Consider the following 19,869-nt stretch of genomic DNA (forward strand, 5'->3'; position numbering starts at 1 on the left):
AGAAACTGAGGATCAGAGAGGCTGACTCCTCCAAATTCCACTGCTAATGATCAAAATTCAAACCCAGTTGGTCTGACTCTTGAGGCTGGGTTCTTCTTGTAGCCTATGCCACACTGTTTCACTCTGTCCACAAGGATTTCATAAGTGCTAAGAACTGTGGCTGCTTAATCATGCTTTATCTCGTCTCCACTTCACGACACAGCACTGAAGTAAACACTGTCGGTTCCAGTTTGGATAAGGAAATGAAGGTTAAGGGAGATTAAGTAACTTGCCCAGGGTCACAGTTGGTGACAGAGCTGGGATTCCACCCATAGTCTCTCTGAATCTAAACCTGTATTCCTAACTACTACGTCTACTGTCCTTACCCAGATGACAATAATTAGGTCTATTAGGACGACAATAATCCCAGGATCTCTTGACCTTCAGAGACACACGGCTAGCCCCAGAGCTCTGGTCTTCCATTCAGGCTCCCAGTCTACTGGCTCCCTCATTGATCCAATCTTGAACTCTTATTGAGCAGCTGGGTACTGAGAATATAGTGACGACCAAATGCCAACCCTCCCCTCACTCAAAGATGACAACAGTGAAGCACCCTCTAAGTCTTTATTAACATGAGTTTTCAAAAACAAGCATCCCTATTAGTGTGGGGGGCGAGGGTGGGGGAAGAGGGAAGGACAGGGAGAAGGAATTCTGCTCTATTGGTAATAAAGCTCCAGGTTCATCCCATCGTGGATTTCATCTGAAGTACAGGTGTCAAGGGATCCTCACTGTGGGCTCCATCCCCACCCCTCCCATCTGTCACAGCTGGGTCAGGGTGGCCACATTTTAATTTGAAAAGAATCCAAACTTTTAAAAAAGTTCATGTTCCTTTTGCACAACAAACATGCCCGAGTCTCCCTCCACTCTGACCTCCTGTACCCAACTCAAGTGGAGCTCAGTAATAAATACTCTGACTGGAAAGTGTCAAAGTCTTATAAGCCGAGTCAAATCAAAATATTTCACCAACCACCCTCCTCCCCCAACAAAATAACTACATGGCTCCCATTTTCTAAATACTTAGCATGTGCCACATATTAAGTTAAATATACATTATGTGCAAAATCTCATATAGACTCCGGTACTGAACAAAGAGAACCAAGTCTGGGTATGTAGACCCTTCCTCAAGAAGTCAAAGGATACAGTCCCCCAGAGATACGTGGTCCTTAAAAATCGTGTACCTGTAGGATAAAAACTTTTCAGGAAAAAGCCTAAGGAGGCTCTTCAGCCTGGAGGCAAGCTGCGGAAGTTCTGCCTAAGCAAATGGCTGGCTGCAGCCCTCCCCCAACCAAAAACTTCTGGCCTGCTCCTGTCCAGCCCCCAGCTCTACCCCTGTACTCACCACTTCTTCAATACGATCTTGTTCCAACGGGTGCCAGTTTGGGCTGCAATCAGCTTCTTAAGGTCCCCTATGGTGTCATCAGTACTGGGCGCAGAGGAATTAAGGAAAATGGAAGGGGGAGATAGAACGCGACGAGGACATTTCCAGGAGTGAATGCACTCTGCCAGGACCCCATTCCCGCCCCCACCCCTGCCCCCGGGTTTAACTAAAATCACCCTACAACATAGACTGAGTTGCCTGCCTCATTCACGTCAAGCACCCTCCGGAAGCCACCGCCTCTCGGCCGCCAGTGGATACTTGCATTTAACGCGGACCTTCTTCCCCAGACGGTCGTTGCAAACAACCTCGATCATCCTGGCTGGAGCTACACAGGGCGGGGATAAAGGCAAAAGAATCAGGACTTCAGGGGTCCCTCAGGCCCCAAGGCACCCGGTTATTGAGACTTAATGTTCACGCCTCCCTCAATCCCCCAGATCGGAGTCTTCCTGGGCCCCAAGTCCCGTGTCCCAGGACCTCGGACCCCACGGCGACCGCGGACCCCAGGCAGCCGCGCGCCCCACCCCCCGTCCCGGCCCAGTCCCACTTCAGGTAGCCTGAAGGCCTCGCCTCGCCTCTCGCAGGCGGGCGGATCCTCGACGGCCGGGTCCCATCAACTTTCCCCTACTCCGGACCTCTCCACCCGGCCCCCTCACCTCGAATCTCCTGGAATCAGCAGACGCCACACCAAGCTCGCTCGAATGCAGAGCCCCAGCCAGCGCAGACGCTAAGAACCGGAAGCGGAAGTGCGCAGCCGAAAGCTCCTCCCTCCGCTCCTCCCAGTGCCTGTCAACGCCCCGCGGAGTTCGCAGCCCCGGGCAGGATGTGGGCTTTAGGTTCCCAGGAGCAGCTTTGGGGTCCCGAGCCTGAGTAGAGGGACACGTGTGGACGGAGCGTGGAGCCGAATGAGGGTCCCGGCGGGGGAGGGGCGTGGAGAGTCAGAGGTCATGCACCGGCGCCCAGCCTTTTGGATGCAGTTAGTTGAAGGCTTTTCGCTGTGCCGAGACGCCGTCTGGTGTGGCATCTCGGGGGGCGGGGATGACCTCTCGTTCCTGAGCCTGACGGAGCCTCTAACTGCAGCTTTAGGGCTTTGGGGAGCCTGGGTCAAGTCCTGCGGGCATCCCGTCCGCCCCCCTGCCTTCATTCAGGGCTGGGCCTCGGAAGCGTTTTGCTCACCCCTCCCCTCTGCTTATCTCGCCTGCCCCCAGGGACATCTTGGGTGCAGACTACAGTGAATAAGTGAAGGAGCCTCATGATCCTGGCCTGGATACCAGCACTTACCAGAATGGAGTTCACGTTGCACGTCTACCTGCAACACTGACGAGGAAGCTGGAAACTGCACAACTGCAAAATCTCCCAGGTCTGTATCTTCAAGGAAGGTCGCTCCCGCCCTACAGGGGGCACTGTGTACCAGTTCCCAACCTTGCCTTTCAGCGCCAAAGCAGCCCCTGAACTGGTCTGGTTCCCCAGAGCTGGTGGGACAGAGAACACCCCTCCCTAAGTCCAACCTGCCAATGGAACTGACTCTTGAACTGTTCCCTCTCAGCAGATGGGATTCTCCTAGTTAGGTGAGCCTAAAAGGATTCACTCTGAAAAGGGGCCACCACTTTTTTTTTTTTTTTTTTTTTTTTTAATTTTTATTTATTTATTTTTGGCTGCGTTGGGTCTTCGTTGCTGCGCGTGGGCTTTCTCTAGTTGCCCCGAGCAGGGGCCACTCTTCATTGCGGTGCGTTGGCTTCTCATTGTGGTTGCTTCTATTGTTGCAGTGAGTGGGCTTCTCATTGCGGTGGCTGCTCTTGTTGCGGAGCACTGGGGCTCTAGGTGTGCAGGCTTCAGTAGCTGTGGCACGTGGGCTCAGTAGTTGTGGCTCGCGGGCTCTAGAGCGCAGGCTCACTGGCTGTGGTACACAGGCTTAGCTGCTCCGCGGCATGTGGGATCTTCCCGGACCAGGGCTCGAACCCGTGTCCCCTGCATTGGCAGGCGGATTCTCAACCACTGCGCCACCAGGGAAGCCGCGGGGCCACCACTTCTGGTTCACCCAATCCACCTTCTCAAACTAGGATATGAGATTAGGTGGAAGACATGAGATGCTTTCCTGGGGAAAGGGAGGGTGCCCTGTGACCCTGTTGGGGCTGTCCTGCCTTAGGGAACTGGCCCAAGAAGTCCCACCTCAAACACTAGACTCAGGGGCCTTCCTGCCTCAGGACTTTGATCCGTTATTTCTCCGACCCCTGCAGAATCCCTCTGAGTGGGCTTGAGAGGGCAGGGAATCTGAATGGAAAGCTTATTCAGATTGGAGACACAGGCTTTGGATCCAGACAGATGAGTCAAAACCCCTTGATATTAAGCTGTGTGGTCTCAACTCTTCCCCTCTCTGATTCTCATCTTCCTCATCTATGAAAGGGGAGAGCAATCCCCACCCTAGGATTGTAGTAAGAATCTACAATTCTTAGATTGGACCAGCCCCTGACAGTCCTCTTGCAGAAGAACAGATGGGGCAAGAGGGGGAGATGGGAAGGTCAAGGGTGAGTTTGAGGGGAGTAATGTGCCCGAGGAAGTTTGGAAGGAGCACATCTTTGCATTCACATAGAGATACTAGGACACACCAGATGTTGATGGTGTTTACCACTAGACAGTGGAATTGCTGTGTCTCATGTTCCTCTTTTTGGTGCTTTTGGTGTTTTCCCAGATTACCTACAATGAACATATGTTACTTTTGTAATCAGAAGAAAAAGTAAATGTTATTTTTTTAAAACAAAAAGTTCTATTTTTTCAATGTTTGATTCAAAGGTAGCTAGGGAGTTCGCTGGCGGTCCAGTGGTTAGGACTCTGCGCTCTCACTGCCGAGGGCCCGGGTTCAGTCCCTGCCCAAGGAACTAAGATCCCAGAAGCTGTGTGGCGCAGCCAAAAAAAAAAAACCCAAATTTTTTTAAAAATTAAAAAAATAAAAAAGGGGAGCTAAGGCACAGGATGGTGATGCTGAGTTATGGGCTGGGGGAGATTGGAAAGGGGTGAGGAGTGCTGCTGAAAGGGGAGGAATATAAAGTCTGGGATTGTTGGGGGCTTGGGCTCCATGGGCAGTAGTGGGGATCTAGTGGGGGGCTGCCAGCCCCAACTGGGCTAAGGCATCCTGAGGAAGTGGAGGGGATGGGCAATGGGAAGTCCCAGGACTAGGCTGCCACTGCTGCATGGACTGCCTCCCCCAGAGCCAGGTGGGAGGGGGAAAGGCCTCAGGAGACAGGACACCTCACCTTAGAGACCTCTCTCCACATCCTGGTAAATATCATTCGGAGCTTCCCATGAAGGGACTCAGTGCCTGCCCATTGAGGGGCCAGGACAGCCCCATCCTCCCGTCTATAGGCAGCCGAAGGACCTGCTGTCAGAGCTGCTCTTGTCGGGAGGTAGATGCTTCCCAGGAGGGAGAGTTCTGGGTCAGAACTCAAGGAGCAAACTGGGCAGGGCCCCTCTGCCCCTTGTCGCCTAAGTTTCTGACCCAGAGGAAGGAGCTTATACTTGGGGATTCCCATCCCTCCACTCCTGTATGCTTGATGGGGAGGAGATGGTCCTTAGGAAACCCCTGTAACTGAGCTGGGGTCAGGGACACCTGCGTTCTGCTGAACTTAAAGGTTCACCAGAGGGGAAATAATCTTAGAGGTGGAGAGAGTTGCTCAGGAGGTCCCTTCCCCCCAACATCTCAGCCTGTCAGCAGGCCTTGGAGATGCAGCAGTGTCCAAGGCCGACCTGCCACCCCAGAATTCAGTCTGATACAGGAGGAAGACAAGTAAAGAAGACGACAAGTGAAGAGGTCTTTGCAATACAGTGTGACAGGTGCTGTGAAGGGGAAGCCCAAGGCACTGGGAGCAGAGGAGTCATTGCCCCTGCAGGCTGGCATGGGCTTTCCAGAAGGAATCAGAGAGCACTGTGATAGAGGCCCACACTCTGGCATCAGAAAAATCTGGGCTTGTGGCCCTGGCAAGCGACTTGACCTCTGTGTGATTCTTTTGGTCTTTCCTTCCACAGTCGTAAAATGGTTGCCAGAGCATGAAGCATTTTTTCTGTGCTCTTGTTTGAGGAAAAATATCAAAGGGGTTGGATTTATTAATAAACATTTGGAACTTTCTTGCACATGGTAAAAATTCAAGCAGTACAAAAGTATTATATACGGCAGCATAAAGTTTCCTCACCCTCCAGACCCCAGGCCCTCCCCAGGGACAACTACAGTTAAAAGTTTTCATTTCATCCCTGTGTCTTCAAACGTGTGATACAGAGCCTCCCAAGAAAATGATGAAACCTCTCAGATGTTAATAACGCGTTTCAATAGAGATAGGGACTTTGTATTTTCAAGTAACATACAATATTTTAAGTTGTGTCAAAGGGCAGAAATGAATGACTTAGTTTTCATACAGGCCTTTATGTATAAAATGAAACACAATAAATACATATATATATCCAATGAGATCAAACTATATACACTGTTCTCTACACCTTTTGCTTTTAAAAGCAAACAATATCCTAGCGATTGTTCCAAACAGCACAGAAAGACCTACCTCATTCTTTCTGACAATCTGAGATCCTAGAAGTGGGATTATTGGGCCCTACAGGGGCTGCAATCTGATACTGCCAAACTGTCTTCAAAGATTTTGCATCAATTCTGCCCCATCTGCAGTGGTTGAGAAGGTCTATTTCCGCACACCAAGGCTAGTGTGGGTATTTTCTGGCTTCCTCATCTTAATCTGATAGGTGAATACCACAGTGTTTTACTTTTTATTTATTTATGGATAAGTGAAAGCATACAGATTTTTAAGCTTTATTCAGATATAGTTGATATACAAAATTGCACACATTTAAAATATACATCTTAATGAGTTTGCTTTTTTTTTTTTTTTTTTTTTTTTTGGGCCGGGCTGCCCGTCATGCGGGATCTTAATTCCCCCACCAGGGAACGAAGCTGCACCCCCTGCAGTGGAAGCACAGAGTCTTAACCACTGGACCGCCAGGGAAGCCCCGGTTTGCATTTCCTTTTAAAACAGTTTTCAACGTCTCCAATTTCTTCTCTGTGGGTGTATTAAAAACATGTATTGCCAGGGAATTTCCTGGCGGTCAAGTGGTTAGGACCCGGTGCTTTCACTGCCCTGACCAGGTTCAATCTCTGGTCGAGAAACTAAGATCCTGCAAGCCGCACAGCGTGGCAAAAACAAAACCAAACCAAACCAAAAAACAAAACAAAACAAAAAACAACCCAAAACCATGTATTGCCATTATTAGCTCTTCGGAGTGTGATTTGGCAAAACCTATTCAGAATTAAACTTCACATGTCCTTTGACCCATCAACCCAACTCCTGGTTATTTATCCTATCGAAATAAAAACATGGGAGGTATATATTATGTATGTGTGTGTGTGTATATATATATACACACATATATGCATGTACATACATATATAAAGAGAATGTTTAGCGCCGATATTGCGGTGATAGAACTGGAAGCAACGTGAATACTCATCAATACGGGAATGTTTGAATAAATTTCACTGCCCTTATGAATTGCAACTTTAAAAGTGAGTGATATATTTAGAAAAAAAAAGAGTGATATATATCTGGAGGGAGTGTCAATTCAGGCTCTGTGGAGAACAATTTGGCGCCATCAATAAAAGCGAAAAATTCAACACGTCTTTTAGCAAGCTATTTCACTTCTACAAATTTATTCTCGAACTCTCCGCCTTGGCCTCCGCTCTTGGTTCCGCCCTCAATCCCGCCCTTTAGGGCTCGTGGCCGCCGCAGCCACGCTTTCCCGGCTTGGTCCAAGCCCCCCACCCCCGAGTCTCGTTCCCGCCCTTAGCCCCGCCCCCGGGCCTCGTCTTCGCCCTAGCCACGCCTTCCGGGCTTGGTCCTAGTCCCTACCCCCACCCTCGGTGCCGCGTTCAGATCCCGTGCTGGTCTGGCTCCAGGTCACAACCACGTCCCCGCAAGAGGAAAGCCAGAACTCTGCCGGCTACCGGGAGCCACGACCACCTCCCTGCCGGCGCCCTCACTTCCCGCCGTCTCTTAGGGGCTTCCAAGGCGAGTCACGGAGTCCCTTTCGCCGGAAGCGGAAGTGCGTGTCGGCGGGATCATGGCGACGTTTGCGGACTTGCCGGACTCTGTCCTGTTGGAGATCTTCTCTTACCTCCCGGTTCGGGACAGGATCCGCATCTCCAGGTGCGGCCCCGCCCCGCGCGAGGGAAGGGCCGGGCGGGGGGGTGCACCAGGAGATGGACATCTAGTCCCCGCGGGGCCGGGACGTTCTAACGGCGGGTCCCCTTCCCCAGGGTCTGTCACCGCTGGAAGAGGCTGGTGGACGACCGGTGGCTGTGGCGACATGTCGACCTGACGCTCTACACGGTATGCGGGGCTGGCCGGGCAGGTCTGGGCCAAGGTCGGGTTGGCCCGACCTCGAGGACCACGCCTCCAACCCTGTGTTTCGAGCGAGGCTGTCCCGGGTGCATCCCGGCCGCGTCAATTATTTGCTCCACTGTGACCTCCAGGCCTCAGTTTCCCCACCTCCAGAATGGGTGTTACCAAAGTCGTGCAAGGAAAGGGCTTATTGATGAGTTTTCATGGAGAAATCATTTTCCATAGTCAACTTATTTCCAGAATTAATCTCCCGAGTGGTGCAGGCAAACCATTTCCACTTTCTCGCATTTGCATTTTTTTCTTTTTATTATGAACTATTTCAAATATATGTAGATACCTTAGTTCCCTGACCAGGTATCAAACCCGGGCCCTCGGCAGTGAAAGTGCGGAGTCCTAACCACTGGACCGCCAGGGAACTCCTGCTCCCATATTCTTAAAAACAAAACAGGTGCCAGTGGGTGTCCACATTTTACATTTCAGTAAAAACCACCAGATCGCCTTCCAAAGTAGCCAGACCAAGTCCCACCAGCAGGACCTGAGAACTGCTTCTCCACATCCTGGCCAGTGTTTGATATTATGAAACTAAAAGGATTTTCTCATTTTGTCCTTTTACAAGTAAAAGGGATTCAACCTCTGGCTTCGTGGCCATTCAAAATTTTGCCAACGGTCGCTTCTACTTTTGTGAGTTACCTTTTAGTGGGCAATATTTCTAGTGGGTTCCTTTCCCTCGGCCCAAACTTGCAGGTCCAAATTTTATCAGGAAGATTTGATTCCTCTGTCAAGAGTAGTCAACAGGGGGAAGGGATAAATTAGGAGTTTGGGATTAAAATATACACACTACTGTATATAAAATAGATAACCAACAAGGACCTACTGTATAGCACAGGGAACTATACTAAATATCTTGTAATAACCTAAAATGGAAGACAGTGTAAAAAAAAGAATATATATATATATTCTGAATCTGAATCACTTTGCTGTACATTGAAACTAACACAAGATAGTAAATCAACTATATTTCTTTTTTTTTTAATTTTTATTTATTTGTTTATTTATTTATGGCTGTGTTGGGTCTTCGTTTCTGTGCGACGGCTTTCTCTAGTTGCGGCAAGCGGGGGCCACTCTTCATCGCGGTGCGCGGGCCTCTCACTATCGCGGCCTCTCTTGTTGCGGAGCACAGGCTCCAGATGCGCAGGCTCAGTAATTGTGACTTACGGGCCCAGTTGCTCCGCGGCATGTGGGATCTTCCCAGGCCAGGGCTCGAACCCGTGTCCCCTGCATTGGCAGGCAGATTCTCAACCACTGCGCCACCAGGGAAGCCCAAATCAACTATATTTCAATAAAAAAATTTAAAACAGAATTTAGGAATAAAAGGATTAGGGATACCAAGAACCCAACGGAAAAAGTGTAACTGAGACGTAGCAAAATATCCTCTTGCCTGGTCATGGATTTTGCTAATAAAAAAGTCATATTTACAAAAAACAAGTCGTCAACAGATTTTATGGTATGCAATTTCTTTTTAATTAAATTAATTAATTAATTTTGGTTGCGTTGGGTCTTCGTTGTAGTTGTGGAGAGCGGGGGCTACTCTTCGTTGCGGTGCGTGGGCTTCTCATTGCGGTGGCTTCTCTTGTTGCAGAGCACGGGCTCTAGGCACGCGGGCTTCAGTAGTTGTGGCACGCAGGCTCAGTGTGGCTTGTGGGCTCTAGAGTGTAGGCTCAGTAGTTGTGGCGCACAGGCTTAGTTGCTCTGCGGCATGTGGGATCTTCCCAGACCAGGGCTCGAACCCTTGTCCCCTGCATTGGCAGGCGGATTCTTAACCACTGCGCCACCAGGGAAGTCCCTACAATTTCTTTTTTCTGTCCTTTTTTTTTAAAGCTAAAATGTACATATAATGAAATGCACAGGGTACCAGTTAGTTATAGTTTGTTTGTTTGTTTGTTTTCTACTAAGTCTAAGTTCCCAGGGTTAATTTTTGCAGCTTTTGCTATTACCAAGCTGTGATTTGTATTTTTTTCTTTTAACCTAGATCTAATTTACCCTGGGCAGTTTTAGCCTTTTTCCGTTTTATTTTGTATTGCTTATTTCTATGAGGAGGTAGTCATTAAGAAAGGGATAAAAATATTGCCGGGTGGATTCACTTTCTTGCTTACTGCAGAAGATAATGAGAATCCACTCTCTTGCTAGAGACAGATCTGTTATGGTCTCTTATCGCCATTGCTTTTGTTCCAACCTAGAGGTCAAAACAGATTAAATCATCCTGTTGCCCCTGGGGAGGTATCTGGTTGTGTGAGGCTGGTGAGGGAAGGACAGAATTCCCAGGGAACATCAGAGCCCCAGCTGGGGCCTGCCTGTCTCCAGGCAGGTGGGGGCCTTGGGAGATGCCCCACATCTCTGCCCCAGTCACAGCCCCCCCCCCCCCACACCCCGTTTCTGGTTCTTACAGATGCGGCCTAAAGTCATGTGGCACCTCCTTCGCCGGTACATGGCATCCCGGCTCCATTCCCTGCGGATGGGCGGCTACCTGTTCTCGGGCTCCCAGGCTCCCCAGCTGTCCCCCTCCCTGATGAGGGCCCTGGGCCAGAAGTGCCCCAACCTCAAGCGTCTCTGCCTGCACGTGGCCAACCTGAGCATGGTGCCCATCACCAGCCTCCCCTGCACCCTGAGGACCCTGGAGCTGCACAGCTGTGAGATCTCCATGGCCTGGCTCCTCAAAGAGCAGGACCCCACCGTGCTGCCCCTGCTCGAGTGCATCGTGCTGGACCGCGTCCCCGCCTTCCGCGACGAGCACCTGCAGGGCCTGACGCGCTTCCGCGCGCTGCGCTCGCTGGTGCTGGGTGGCACCTACCGGGTGACCGAGACCGGGCTGGATATGGGCCTGCAGGAGCTGAGCTACCTGCAGAGGCTGGAGGTGCTGGGCTGCACCCTCTCGGCCGACAGCACCCTCCTGGCCGTCAGCCGCCACCTCCGAGATGTGCGGAAGATCCGGCTGACCGTGAGGGGCCTCTCGGCCCCTGGCCTGTCGGTCCTGGAGGGCATGCCGGCCCTGGAGAGTCTCTGCCTGCTGGGGCCGCTCATCACCCCAGAAATGCCTTCCCCGCATGAAATCCTCTCCTCCTGCCTCACCATGCCCAAGCTCAGGGTCCTTGAGCTGCAGGGGCTGGGCTGGGAGGGTCAGGAGGCGGAGAGGATCCTGTCTAAGGGGCTACCCCACTGTATGGTCATTGTCAGGGCCTGCCCCAAAGAGTCCATGGACTGGTGGATGTGACCGTGCCAGCCGACCCTGAGACCCCTCTCAGCTTTTATTAATGAGTCCCAGACCCTCTGAGCAGCACCTTACCATGGGCAGGTAATCAGGCTGGAGAGGTATGAAGCCCACAGGTAGGGAGAACCCAAGCCTTGGCTCCTTCAGATCATTGGAATCATGGTTTGCCAGCTGTGTGGCCTCTGTGACATCAGCCAGCCTCTCGGAGGCCCTGTCCTCACCTCCAGAAATGAGGAAGACCATAGCTACCTCTCGGTTATGTTGCAAAGCCTTACTCTTTACTACCAGCCCTGAGGTCCGAGAAGGTCCTCGATGAAGAGCCATTCTCAGGAACAGGACAGATGTGGAAGGGTGGGTTAGGAGTTAGGGAGACCTGAGGGGCCAAGGCCCCTTAGGAAGCCTAGAAGGGCTGTCAACGCACGTGCACCAGCACACTGACACATCATTGACATGCCGACACACCACTGACACGCCGACACACCACTGATAGTCCTACATGCACGCAGGAGACACGGAGAGAAGGGCAGATACAACTCATGCTTTGATGATCGAAATGTTAATAAAGGTTCTCAGTTGTCCTTTCAGTATTTTGTATTCTGTATTTTCCAAGTTTTCCACAATATATATTATTTTGCTATTAAAGAAAAATCATCATGTTTTTCAAAAAAGCATTTGGTTTATTCATTCAACAAATGTGTCTTCAGCCTCCGCTCTTTTGCAAGCATGGTTCTAGGCACTGGGAGCACAGCAGTGAACAAAACACACAAGGAAGAAGGCAGGATGATAAACAGGTGAACACATGCATGGAACAGTTTCAGAGACTCTGAGACAATAAACCAGGGCCACGTGATGGAGGCACACGTGTTTGGTTGAGTAGGCAGGGTGGGCCTCTCTGAGCCGAGAGCTGAGAGGTGAGGAACCAGCCCCAGGAAGCACTGGGGAAGACAGGAAAGGCAAAGACTTGAGATGGGAGTGAGCTTGGCAATTTCCAGGGATGGGAAGAAGGTCCAAGTGGCCGAGGGAACAAGGGGTGAGCAATCAAAAGTGAAGTCAGAGAGATGATGGGGAGAGGTTGGAAGGGCCACACAGGTGGCTTTGGTTTTAGGGGTTCAAAAGATAGCAACTCCTTTTCCTGCCCTTTGAGTCTGAAGCACTTGAAAGATGCAGGTGGCAGACTGATAGTGATCCTAAGTGCCCACCCATGAAATGAGCTTTACTTCTTTTTTTTTTTTGAAGTATAGTTGATTTACAATGTTGTGTTAATTTCTGCTGTACAGCAAAGTGACTCGTGACTCAGTTATACATATGTATATGTATATACATTTTTTTTTTTTGGCCACGCCGCACAGCATGCGGGATCTTAGTTCCCCAGCCAGGGATCAAACCCGTGCCCCCCTGCAGTGGAAGCGTGGAGTCTCCACCACTGGACCTCCAGGGAAGTCCCTGTCATCTGTTTTAAAACGTGCCTGGACAATAGTGCAGCCTTGGGGCAGGGTCCTGGTACCCCCCCCCCTCAAGGGATATACATAACAATATCTTCAAGCTGTTTTGCAGATACTGAAACCTCCACCAGATGGGAGAAGTAAACGGTATGGTGCCCACAAGCATTTAGACCCCAGACCAGTTAGAAGCAGAAGGTTAATGGTGCTGACTCCCACTTACCTCACCACCAACAAATCAGAAGAATGTCCACGAGCTGATCACACCCTCCCCTTTGAACCATTGCTATAAAACTGCTCACTAACCCCACTCCAGGTCGGGACACACAGTTTTGAGGACATTAGCCTGCTGTGGCCCCCTTTGCCTGGCAAAGCAATAAAGCTATTTTTTTTCTAATTCATTCCCCCCCCCCAAATAAAAATAAAACAAAACAGAATGTACCTGGAACTTGTTTCAATCACGTCTAGTAAGGTGATGATAGACGTGGAGACAGCGGTTGTATGGCCATTAGCATAACTGACACCATCTTGGGCCCTGTTCCTCCTGTCCTCCCACTGACCCTATGCAGGACTGTACTGTACAGTAAATCACTTCTCTGTCGTCAAGGGCTTTGTAGTTAATAGATACTGTTTCATAATCATTAGGTTCAGGTGGCCTCTATGCTCTGTTAGGCCCCAAACAATGATGAAAACTTTCACTGCTGATGTATTCCCGGCACCCATGAGACTAGTTACCCATTTATAAATCTTGACTTAGGAATGCACATCCTGTTTCCAAGCACCTTCCCCCATACCCTAGGTTAACTATAAATTGTCCACATGGCCCCTGGTGGGTGTGGAGTGAGTCTGTGAATGCTTCTGGGTCGCTGTCCAACTGATCCCACCCTGTGAGCAAGTTACCCTCTAATAAACGGATCCATTGATTATATGGAGCTGCCTGCCTTGTTTTTCGGTCTCAAGATGCCTTCTCATTTTGGTGGTCTCTTTTCATTCTCTCCATCCTCCAACAACTGTCCTTTAAAGAAGGGCTTATTACTACAATTCCCAAGAGGAGGGGCATGCCATGCCATGCATGGCCACACGACGGGCGTGGGGGGGCACCAGGACTGGTCAGAAGGAGTGAGGGAAAAGCACGGGCCAGAGCCTTTGTTATGGTTTTTGCTGGAAGGAATGGGAGAGGCAGGGGAGGCCAGCAGAGCAAGCTAAGAATTGGATGGTTTAAATAATTTCAGTGGGGGACTTCCCTGGTGGTCCACTGGTTAAGAATCCGCCTTCCAATGCAGGGGACGTGGGTTTGATCCCTGGTCGGGGAACTAAGATCCCACATGCCGTGGGATCACAACTGAGCCGGCAGGCTGAAACTAGGGAGAGAAGCCCATGCGCCACAACAAAAGATCCCGCATGCTGCAAGGAAGATCCTGCGTGCTGTAAGTAAGACCCAACGCAGCCAACAATTAAATAAATATATAAATAAATATGTTTTAAAAGGCATTTAAATAAATAATAAATAAATAATTTCAGTGGGTTCTAGGCTCTAGGGGTGGTCCCTAGTTGCATGTTACATGGTCCTGGGATGATTTAGGGCAGGGGGAATATTGGTGTAGGGTCCCAGGGTTAGATAAAGGAGGTGATCGGATTGGCTGGTTTGCATATGAGAAGTGGTCTCCCAGGCATGTGGTTTGCTATCTCTAGGAACTAGCTAACCCTGGGAGGGGCGGTCTTTTCCCCAGGTTTGCAAGACCTAAGATGTCAAAGCATCATAAAATGTAGAAAATAAAAAACATGATTAATACACCCTCCCATGGGAATTCCCTGGATGTCCAGTGGTTAGGATCTGAGCTTTCACTGCCAAGGGTCCAGGGTTCAATCCCTGGTCAGGGAACTAAAATCCCACAAGCCACGCAGCGTGGCCAAGAAAAAAACCCCCAAAACAAAACAAACAAAAAATACACCATCCCATGAAGGTAAGGTATCATTTATCGAGTGCTTGCTTATTGCATGTCAGGTACTGTGCTCAGTCCTTCATGTATAGACTCCTATCAGCAGCCCAGGGAGAAAGGCACAGAGGAGGAAACTTAGGCACAGAGAAGTTAAGTTGCCCAAAGCCACACAGCTAATGAAGTAGCAAAACTTGAGTAATCTTATTCCATGATCTTAACCATTATGTGAATTTGCTCTGTTGACATGGAACATTATGTGAAAGGATGGCCCAGTAACTGTGCTCCGTTAGACAAAAAAAATTTTTTAGTTTATTGAGGCATAATTAATATATAACAAACCACATGTTTAAGTAATTTGATGACTTTTGACATGTGTACACTCGTAAAACCATCACTACAATCAAAATAACAAACATTTCCATCACCCCCAAAAGTTTCCTTGCGGCCCCTCATAACCCTCCCTCCATTCCTGTCCCCAGGCAACCACTGATCTTTCTGTCGCTATAGATTATTTTGCTTTTTCTAGGATATTATATAAATGGAATCATATAGTGTGTTATCTTCTCTGTGTGTGTGTGGGAGGGGTCTTGTTTCTTTCACCAAGCATAATAATTTTGAGATTTATCCAGACTGTTGCAGGGATCAAAAATTTGTTCCCAGGAATTCCCTGGCAGTCCAGTGGTTAGGACTCCGTGCTTCCACTGTAGGGGGCCCCGGTTTGATCCCTGGTGGTCGGAGGAACTAAGATCCTGCATGCCCTGCAGCGTGGCCAGAAAAATAAAAAACAAAAAACTTAAGAAAAAAATTTGTTCCTGAGTAGTATTCCATCCTATGGCTAGAGACAATTTGTTATCCATTCACCTAAGGATGGTTATTTGCGTTTAAACATATAATTCTTGAGCAGAAATTAACACAACATTGTAAATCAACTATACTTCAATTAAAAAAGTAAAGTATAAAATAAGCCTTGGGACTTCCCTGGTGGTCCAGTGGTTAAGACTCCGCAGTCCCAGTGCAGGGGGCCCGCGTTCGATCCCTGGTCAGGGAACTAAAGATCTCACATGCTACAACTAAAGATCCCGCATGCTGCAACTAAGACCCGGTGCAGCCAAATAAATAAATAAGTAAATATTTTTTAAAAGAGCCTTAAAAAACATATAATTTCTGGTTAACAAGAAATTTTCCTGATGTTGAAAATAATACCTGCTTGTAAATAATTTTAACATTACAGAAATTGAATCTATTTCTAATCCCTGGTCCCACAGGGAATCATTGTAAAAAGTTCGGCTTATCGTCTTCTAAAACTTTCTTTGTCTTGTTGACTGAAAAAAAAATGCACAATGTGAGAGTTGTGAGTTAAGTTTTATTAGGGACAAAATGAGGACTATAGCCCAGGAGACAGCCTCTCAGATAGCTCTGAGGAACTGCTCCCAAGAGGTAGGGGAGGAGGTCAGTATACATATGACTTTAATGAAGGGGGATACGTGCAATCAAGCACACGTTTGGGAGAAAGTTGCTGCTAGTTGCAAGGAGCAGATGTCTCCGTTAATAATTTTAGTGCTTTTCTAAATATGAGAAGATGGAAGAAACTAGACTGATAAAATCTTCTGAAAAATCTAACTATCGGAAGACCTGTTCTGCCAGTTTTTCCCAGAGCACAGAGTGCCTCATTCCTGATCTCCACCCTGAGCTCCTTTCAGGGTGTGTTGAAGGTCAGCCACTGCAGTGGCTAGTGACTTCATTCTTGTAGAACCAGAAGGCAAGTGACAATTTTTAGTTGGCAGTCTATTATTGTGACTTTGGGCAAAAAACAATCACGGGCATCTCTTCATTTCCCTCCTGAGTTTGAGACCAGTCACAGGACTCAGCAATGAGAACATCAGCTGCATGGCCCATAAAAGCAGGACTGAAACACGTGGCTCCACTATGCAGCCTGGTGGGTTTTCTGATATTTCATCCCTAAATTTGCCAAACCTACTCGGGCATGGCAGAGCTGGTCAACCACAAGGCTCCTCTAGATGCTTACTGCATGACCCCAGCCTGATCAAAATACCCTCTGTCTGGGGCCCAGAAGACTCCAAAAGGCAGACAGAAAGGGTGTGAACCGTTCGAACTCAGCTCCTTCTTCCAAACCCACTATTCAGATAAAGTGTGTGCATGTGTATGTGCAGAGAGGGATCAGGACAGTCGCTTCAGCTGAAATTCCCCCTACTCGGACCCAGGGAGCCAGAGGAATGGAGTTTCTGCCCTAACTCAGACTAAAGTAGATGCATACCTGTTTAAAAAAAATTTTTTTTGATTTTTTAGAAAATAAATTTATTTACTTACGCATTTTTGGCTGTGTTGGGTCTTCGTTGCTGCACGCGGGCTTTCTCTAGTTGCGGCGAGCAGGGGCTACTCTTTGTTGTGGTGCATGGGCTTCTCACTGCGGTGGCTTCTCTTGTTGCGGAGCACGGGCTCTAGGCGCGTGGGCTTCAGTAGTTGTGGCACGTGGGCTCAGTAGTTGTGGCTCGAGGGCTTAGGTGCTCCGCATCATGGGGGATCTTCCCGGACCAGGGCTCGAACACGTGTCCCCTGCATTGGCAGGCGGATTCTTAACCACTGCGCCACCAGGGAAGTCCCCATACCTGTTTTGTGTCTATCTCAGCCTATCGACAAGGATGCTATCAGCTAGGGATGCCTGGAGCACTCACCTGGGCCCAGACTTAACGCAGCGAGCCTCCACAGATATTTCCCCAACCTGAGCCACTGCTGTGTGGCTGGACTGGCCCTTATGGTTTCTTATTATGATTGTGATGAAATAAATTTATTTTAAGGCTGGACAAGAAAAAATTTAAACATAAGATTCTCTCTCTGCCCATTTGGGCTACTACCTCCTCTCCCTTTTGTACAATGTGCATCTGCATTATACATTAACCAGACCTCCTTAGAAGATACAAGAATACCTGCCTAACTGTAAAGAGCAATTTTCTCCCGGCACCAGCAAGGTAACTCCTTGGGAGATAACATTCCTTTCTTAATCTTGTAAAAGGTCACAATGACTGACTCTTTGCCTTGTACGTGCAGATCTGTACTTTGTGAACTCTCAGCATGTCACTTTGACGTATAACCTTTTTTCTCAAAAAAATGTACATAACTGTGCTTTGACCTGTAACTGGTAGAAAAGTCCTCAGAGCTTTCTGAAAGACTGTCTCCCAGGTTATAATCCTCAGGTTGGCTAGAATAAAATTTTCTATTTCTTTATTAGATTGACTACTAATTTTTTTTTTTCACTGACAATTCCAAGAAGCACCTCAGCAACAATCAACAGGGAACTTGAAAAAACAAGGTTTATTAGTCACAGGTCCTAAAAGGTACGAGGGCATGCCTAAGGTCTCAGATAGAAGGAGATAGGAAGCACAGACCTGGGTTCTTTCTTGGGGTCAAGGGTGGGGTGACAAGTATTTTAAGGTTTCACTCTGTATTGGTGAACTTAAAACATAAGAGCAGGAACTAGGGGGCAGGAAGAGAAAAATGGGATCACTTAAACAATCAGTTATCTAGGTTGCCCAGGGATCGCTAAAAGAGGACCTTCATGGATGGGGCAGCCTTGTTTCTATCTGGTTGTTTAGCTAGTAACTGTGTTATGCAACTGGTAATAGATTTATCTGAAATGGATGTCTTTGAAGTAGATGCCTCAGCACTCAAAAGCTAATGTCAGCCATGTACACTGCACCTCCTTAAATGCAAAGATATTCCCTGAGCTTCTCAGGGAGAAACTCCCCCAACAAAAGAAGAGCCTTTTTCTGCCTAACTCGTTAAGATGCTTGCAGATCTCGTTGGAGTGTTCTCCCTCTTGCAATAATCATTTTGAATGAAGTCTCTCTTTACCAATGTCCAGAATTATTTTTATTTGACAATGCAGAACAAACAAACAAAAATCCTCATTTTAAAAAATATCTATATATTTATTTTATTATTTATTTATTTGGTTGCTCCGGGTCTTAGTTGTGGCAGGCGGGCTCCTTAGTTGTGGCATGTGAACTCTTAGTTGCAGCATGCATGTGGGACCTAATTCCCTGACCAGGGATCAAACCTGGGCCCCCTGCATTGGGATCACGGAGTCTTAACCACTGCGCCACCAGGGAAGTCCCTCAGAGTCATTCTTGACTCCTTGCCCCCAAACTACACATCAAATCCATCAGCAGACAGTCATCGGCTCTGCCTTATTTCTAGCATCAGAGCACTGTCCCACTCGTTCCATCCTCCCCTGCCACCTTTGTCCAGACATCTCCATCTGTCATCAGGATTATTGCCTTAACTTTCTAATTGTCCTCCCCAATTCTATATTTGCTTCCATGAAGTCACACACAAGACAGAGATCTTTTAAAAATATACATCAGATAATGTAGCTCAAAACCCTTCAGGGGCTCCCCCACCGCACTCAGAGTAAAACCCAAAATTCTTACAGTTGCCCAGATGGCCCCATATGATCTGACTCTGTTACTTCTCTGATTTTATCTCCTGCTGGTCTCCAACCTTCACAATTCACTTCAACCATTTTAGGTATTGAGCTTCTGCTGCTGGTCAAAGAGGCCAAACGTTTCCTGCCTCAGGACCTTTGCACCTGCTGTTCATTCTTCCTCCAGAAATTCTCACAGTCCCCAAATTCCTTCAGCCTGATTGCTGGGGGTAATGTGGAAATACTGTGTCTAGATAACTCTGGGCCTTAGTTTTCCCATTTGCCAAGCCGTCGCTCTTCCCCGCCGCAAGCCCAAGCACTAAGCACTGCTAGAACCCAAAGGTATAGTGGTAAGGAAAAATGCTTTTTTTTTAAAATCTTTTTTTCTCTTTTTTTTTGTTTTGTTTTTTCTCTCTTTGTTTATTCTTTTCTTTTTTCTTTTTTTAGTTAAAAATTTTTTATTATTTTTATTATTTTTATTTATTTTTTTACTCAGATGGCATTCTCTCCCTCTCACTCTCACAAAGGAAGAGAAGAACGATCATCAATGGCTAATGGCAGCTGCAGAAGCAACACCAAGAACGAGCTTCATGCTCAGGACAGAACACTACACCTCCTCCTCGTGGTTTCAGGTGCTCTACACATTCAGAGAAACTTCTCTAGAAACGACCTATAGAAATGATCCCTGAAAGTATAGTCTTGAAAAATGCTTTCTTAAAATGAGAACTTTCCAATACGGAAAGGAAAGTTTTATGGTTGATTTCAAAAGTAGCCAGTTGAGATAGAATCTAACACCCTTGATTCCCAGCAGATGGCAGCACATCACCAGATTTGCCATGTAAATTATTCACTATAACTTCATGGGACTTCGCTGGTGGCGCACTGGTTAAGAATCCGCCTGCCAGTGCAGGGGACACGGGTTCCAGTCCTGGTCCGGAAAGATCCCACATGCTGCGGAGCAACTAAGCCCGTGCACCA

General features: G+C 48.1%; 2 protein-coding genes and 1 non-coding gene across 6 annotated transcripts; 1 reads left to right on the plus strand and 2 right to left on the minus strand.

Moving 5' to 3' along the window:
- Positions 1 to 589: 589 nt before the first annotated feature.
- On the minus strand, positions 590 to 2,227 carry UBL5 (ubiquitin like 5). The gene is made up of 5 exons (XM_068537052.1): positions 2,071 to 2,227; positions 1,676 to 1,742; positions 1,379 to 1,462; positions 1,180 to 1,217; positions 590 to 739 (listed from the first exon to the last, which is right to left on the minus strand). The coding sequence occupies exons 2-5, from the start codon at positions 1,729 to 1,731 to the stop codon at positions 696 to 698; spliced, it is 222 nt and encodes a 73-aa protein (XP_068393153.1). The 5' UTR covers positions 1,732 to 1,742; positions 2,071 to 2,227; the 3' UTR covers positions 590 to 695.
- On the plus strand, positions 2,215 to 11,655 carry FBXL12 (F-box and leucine rich repeat protein 12). 4 transcript variants are annotated; one of them, XM_068537049.1, is made up of 5 exons: positions 2,215 to 2,429; positions 2,623 to 2,774; positions 7,463 to 7,611; positions 7,722 to 7,794; positions 10,253 to 11,655. In XM_068537049.1, exons 3-5 carry the CDS (start codon positions 7,526 to 7,528, stop codon positions 11,072 to 11,074), a joined length of 981 nt encoding a protein of 326 aa, XP_068393150.1. In that variant the 5' UTR covers positions 2,215 to 2,429; positions 2,623 to 2,774; positions 7,463 to 7,525; the 3' UTR covers positions 11,075 to 11,655. The 4 variants fall into 4 exon arrangements, with proteins under 4 accessions (XP_068393150.1, XP_068393151.1, XP_068393149.1 ...); XM_068537050.1 differs by having other exon boundaries at positions 2,215 to 2,390; XM_068537048.1 differs by having other exon boundaries at positions 2,215 to 2,774.
- A 7,726-nt stretch (positions 11,656 to 19,381) lies between these two features.
- Positions 19,382 to 19,592, minus strand: LOC137760382 (small nucleolar RNA U3). The gene has a single exon (XR_011073331.1). It is a non-coding gene; the product is annotated as a small nucleolar RNA U3 (small nucleolar RNA).
- Between the last annotated feature and the right edge of the window lie 277 nt (positions 19,593 to 19,869).

The sequence above is a fragment of the Eschrichtius robustus genome, chromosome 2 (assembly GCF_028021215.1).
Source record: "Eschrichtius robustus isolate mEscRob2 chromosome 2, mEscRob2.pri, whole genome shotgun sequence".
NCBI lineage: Eukaryota > Metazoa > Chordata > Mammalia > Artiodactyla > Eschrichtiidae > Eschrichtius > Eschrichtius robustus.

Bases quoted from the DNA above. Each gene is read 5' to 3' on its own strand.
- UBL5 (XM_068537052.1), bottom strand. From the start codon at position 1,731: ATGATCGAGGTTGTTTGCAACGACCGTCTGGGGAAGAAGGTCCGCGTT. The intron at 1,463-1,675 runs GTATCCACTGGC...CTCTGCGCCCAG, and splicing joins AAGGTCCGCGTTAAATGCAA to TACTGATGACACCATAGGGG. The intron at 740-1,179 runs GTATCCTTTGAC...CCTGTACTTCAG, and splicing joins CCACGTATCTCTGGGGGACT to ATGAAATCCACGATGGGATG.
- FBXL12 (XM_068537048.1), top strand. From the start codon at position 7,526: ATGGCGACGTTTGCGGACTTGCCGGACTCTGTCCTGTTGGAGATCTTC. The intron at 7,612-7,721 runs GTGCGGCCCCGC...CCCCTTCCCCAG, and splicing joins GACAGGATCCGCATCTCCAG to GGTCTGTCACCGCTGGAAGA. The intron at 7,795-10,252 runs GTATGCGGGGCT...TGGTTCTTACAG, and splicing joins TCGACCTGACGCTCTACACG to ATGCGGCCTAAAGTCATGTG.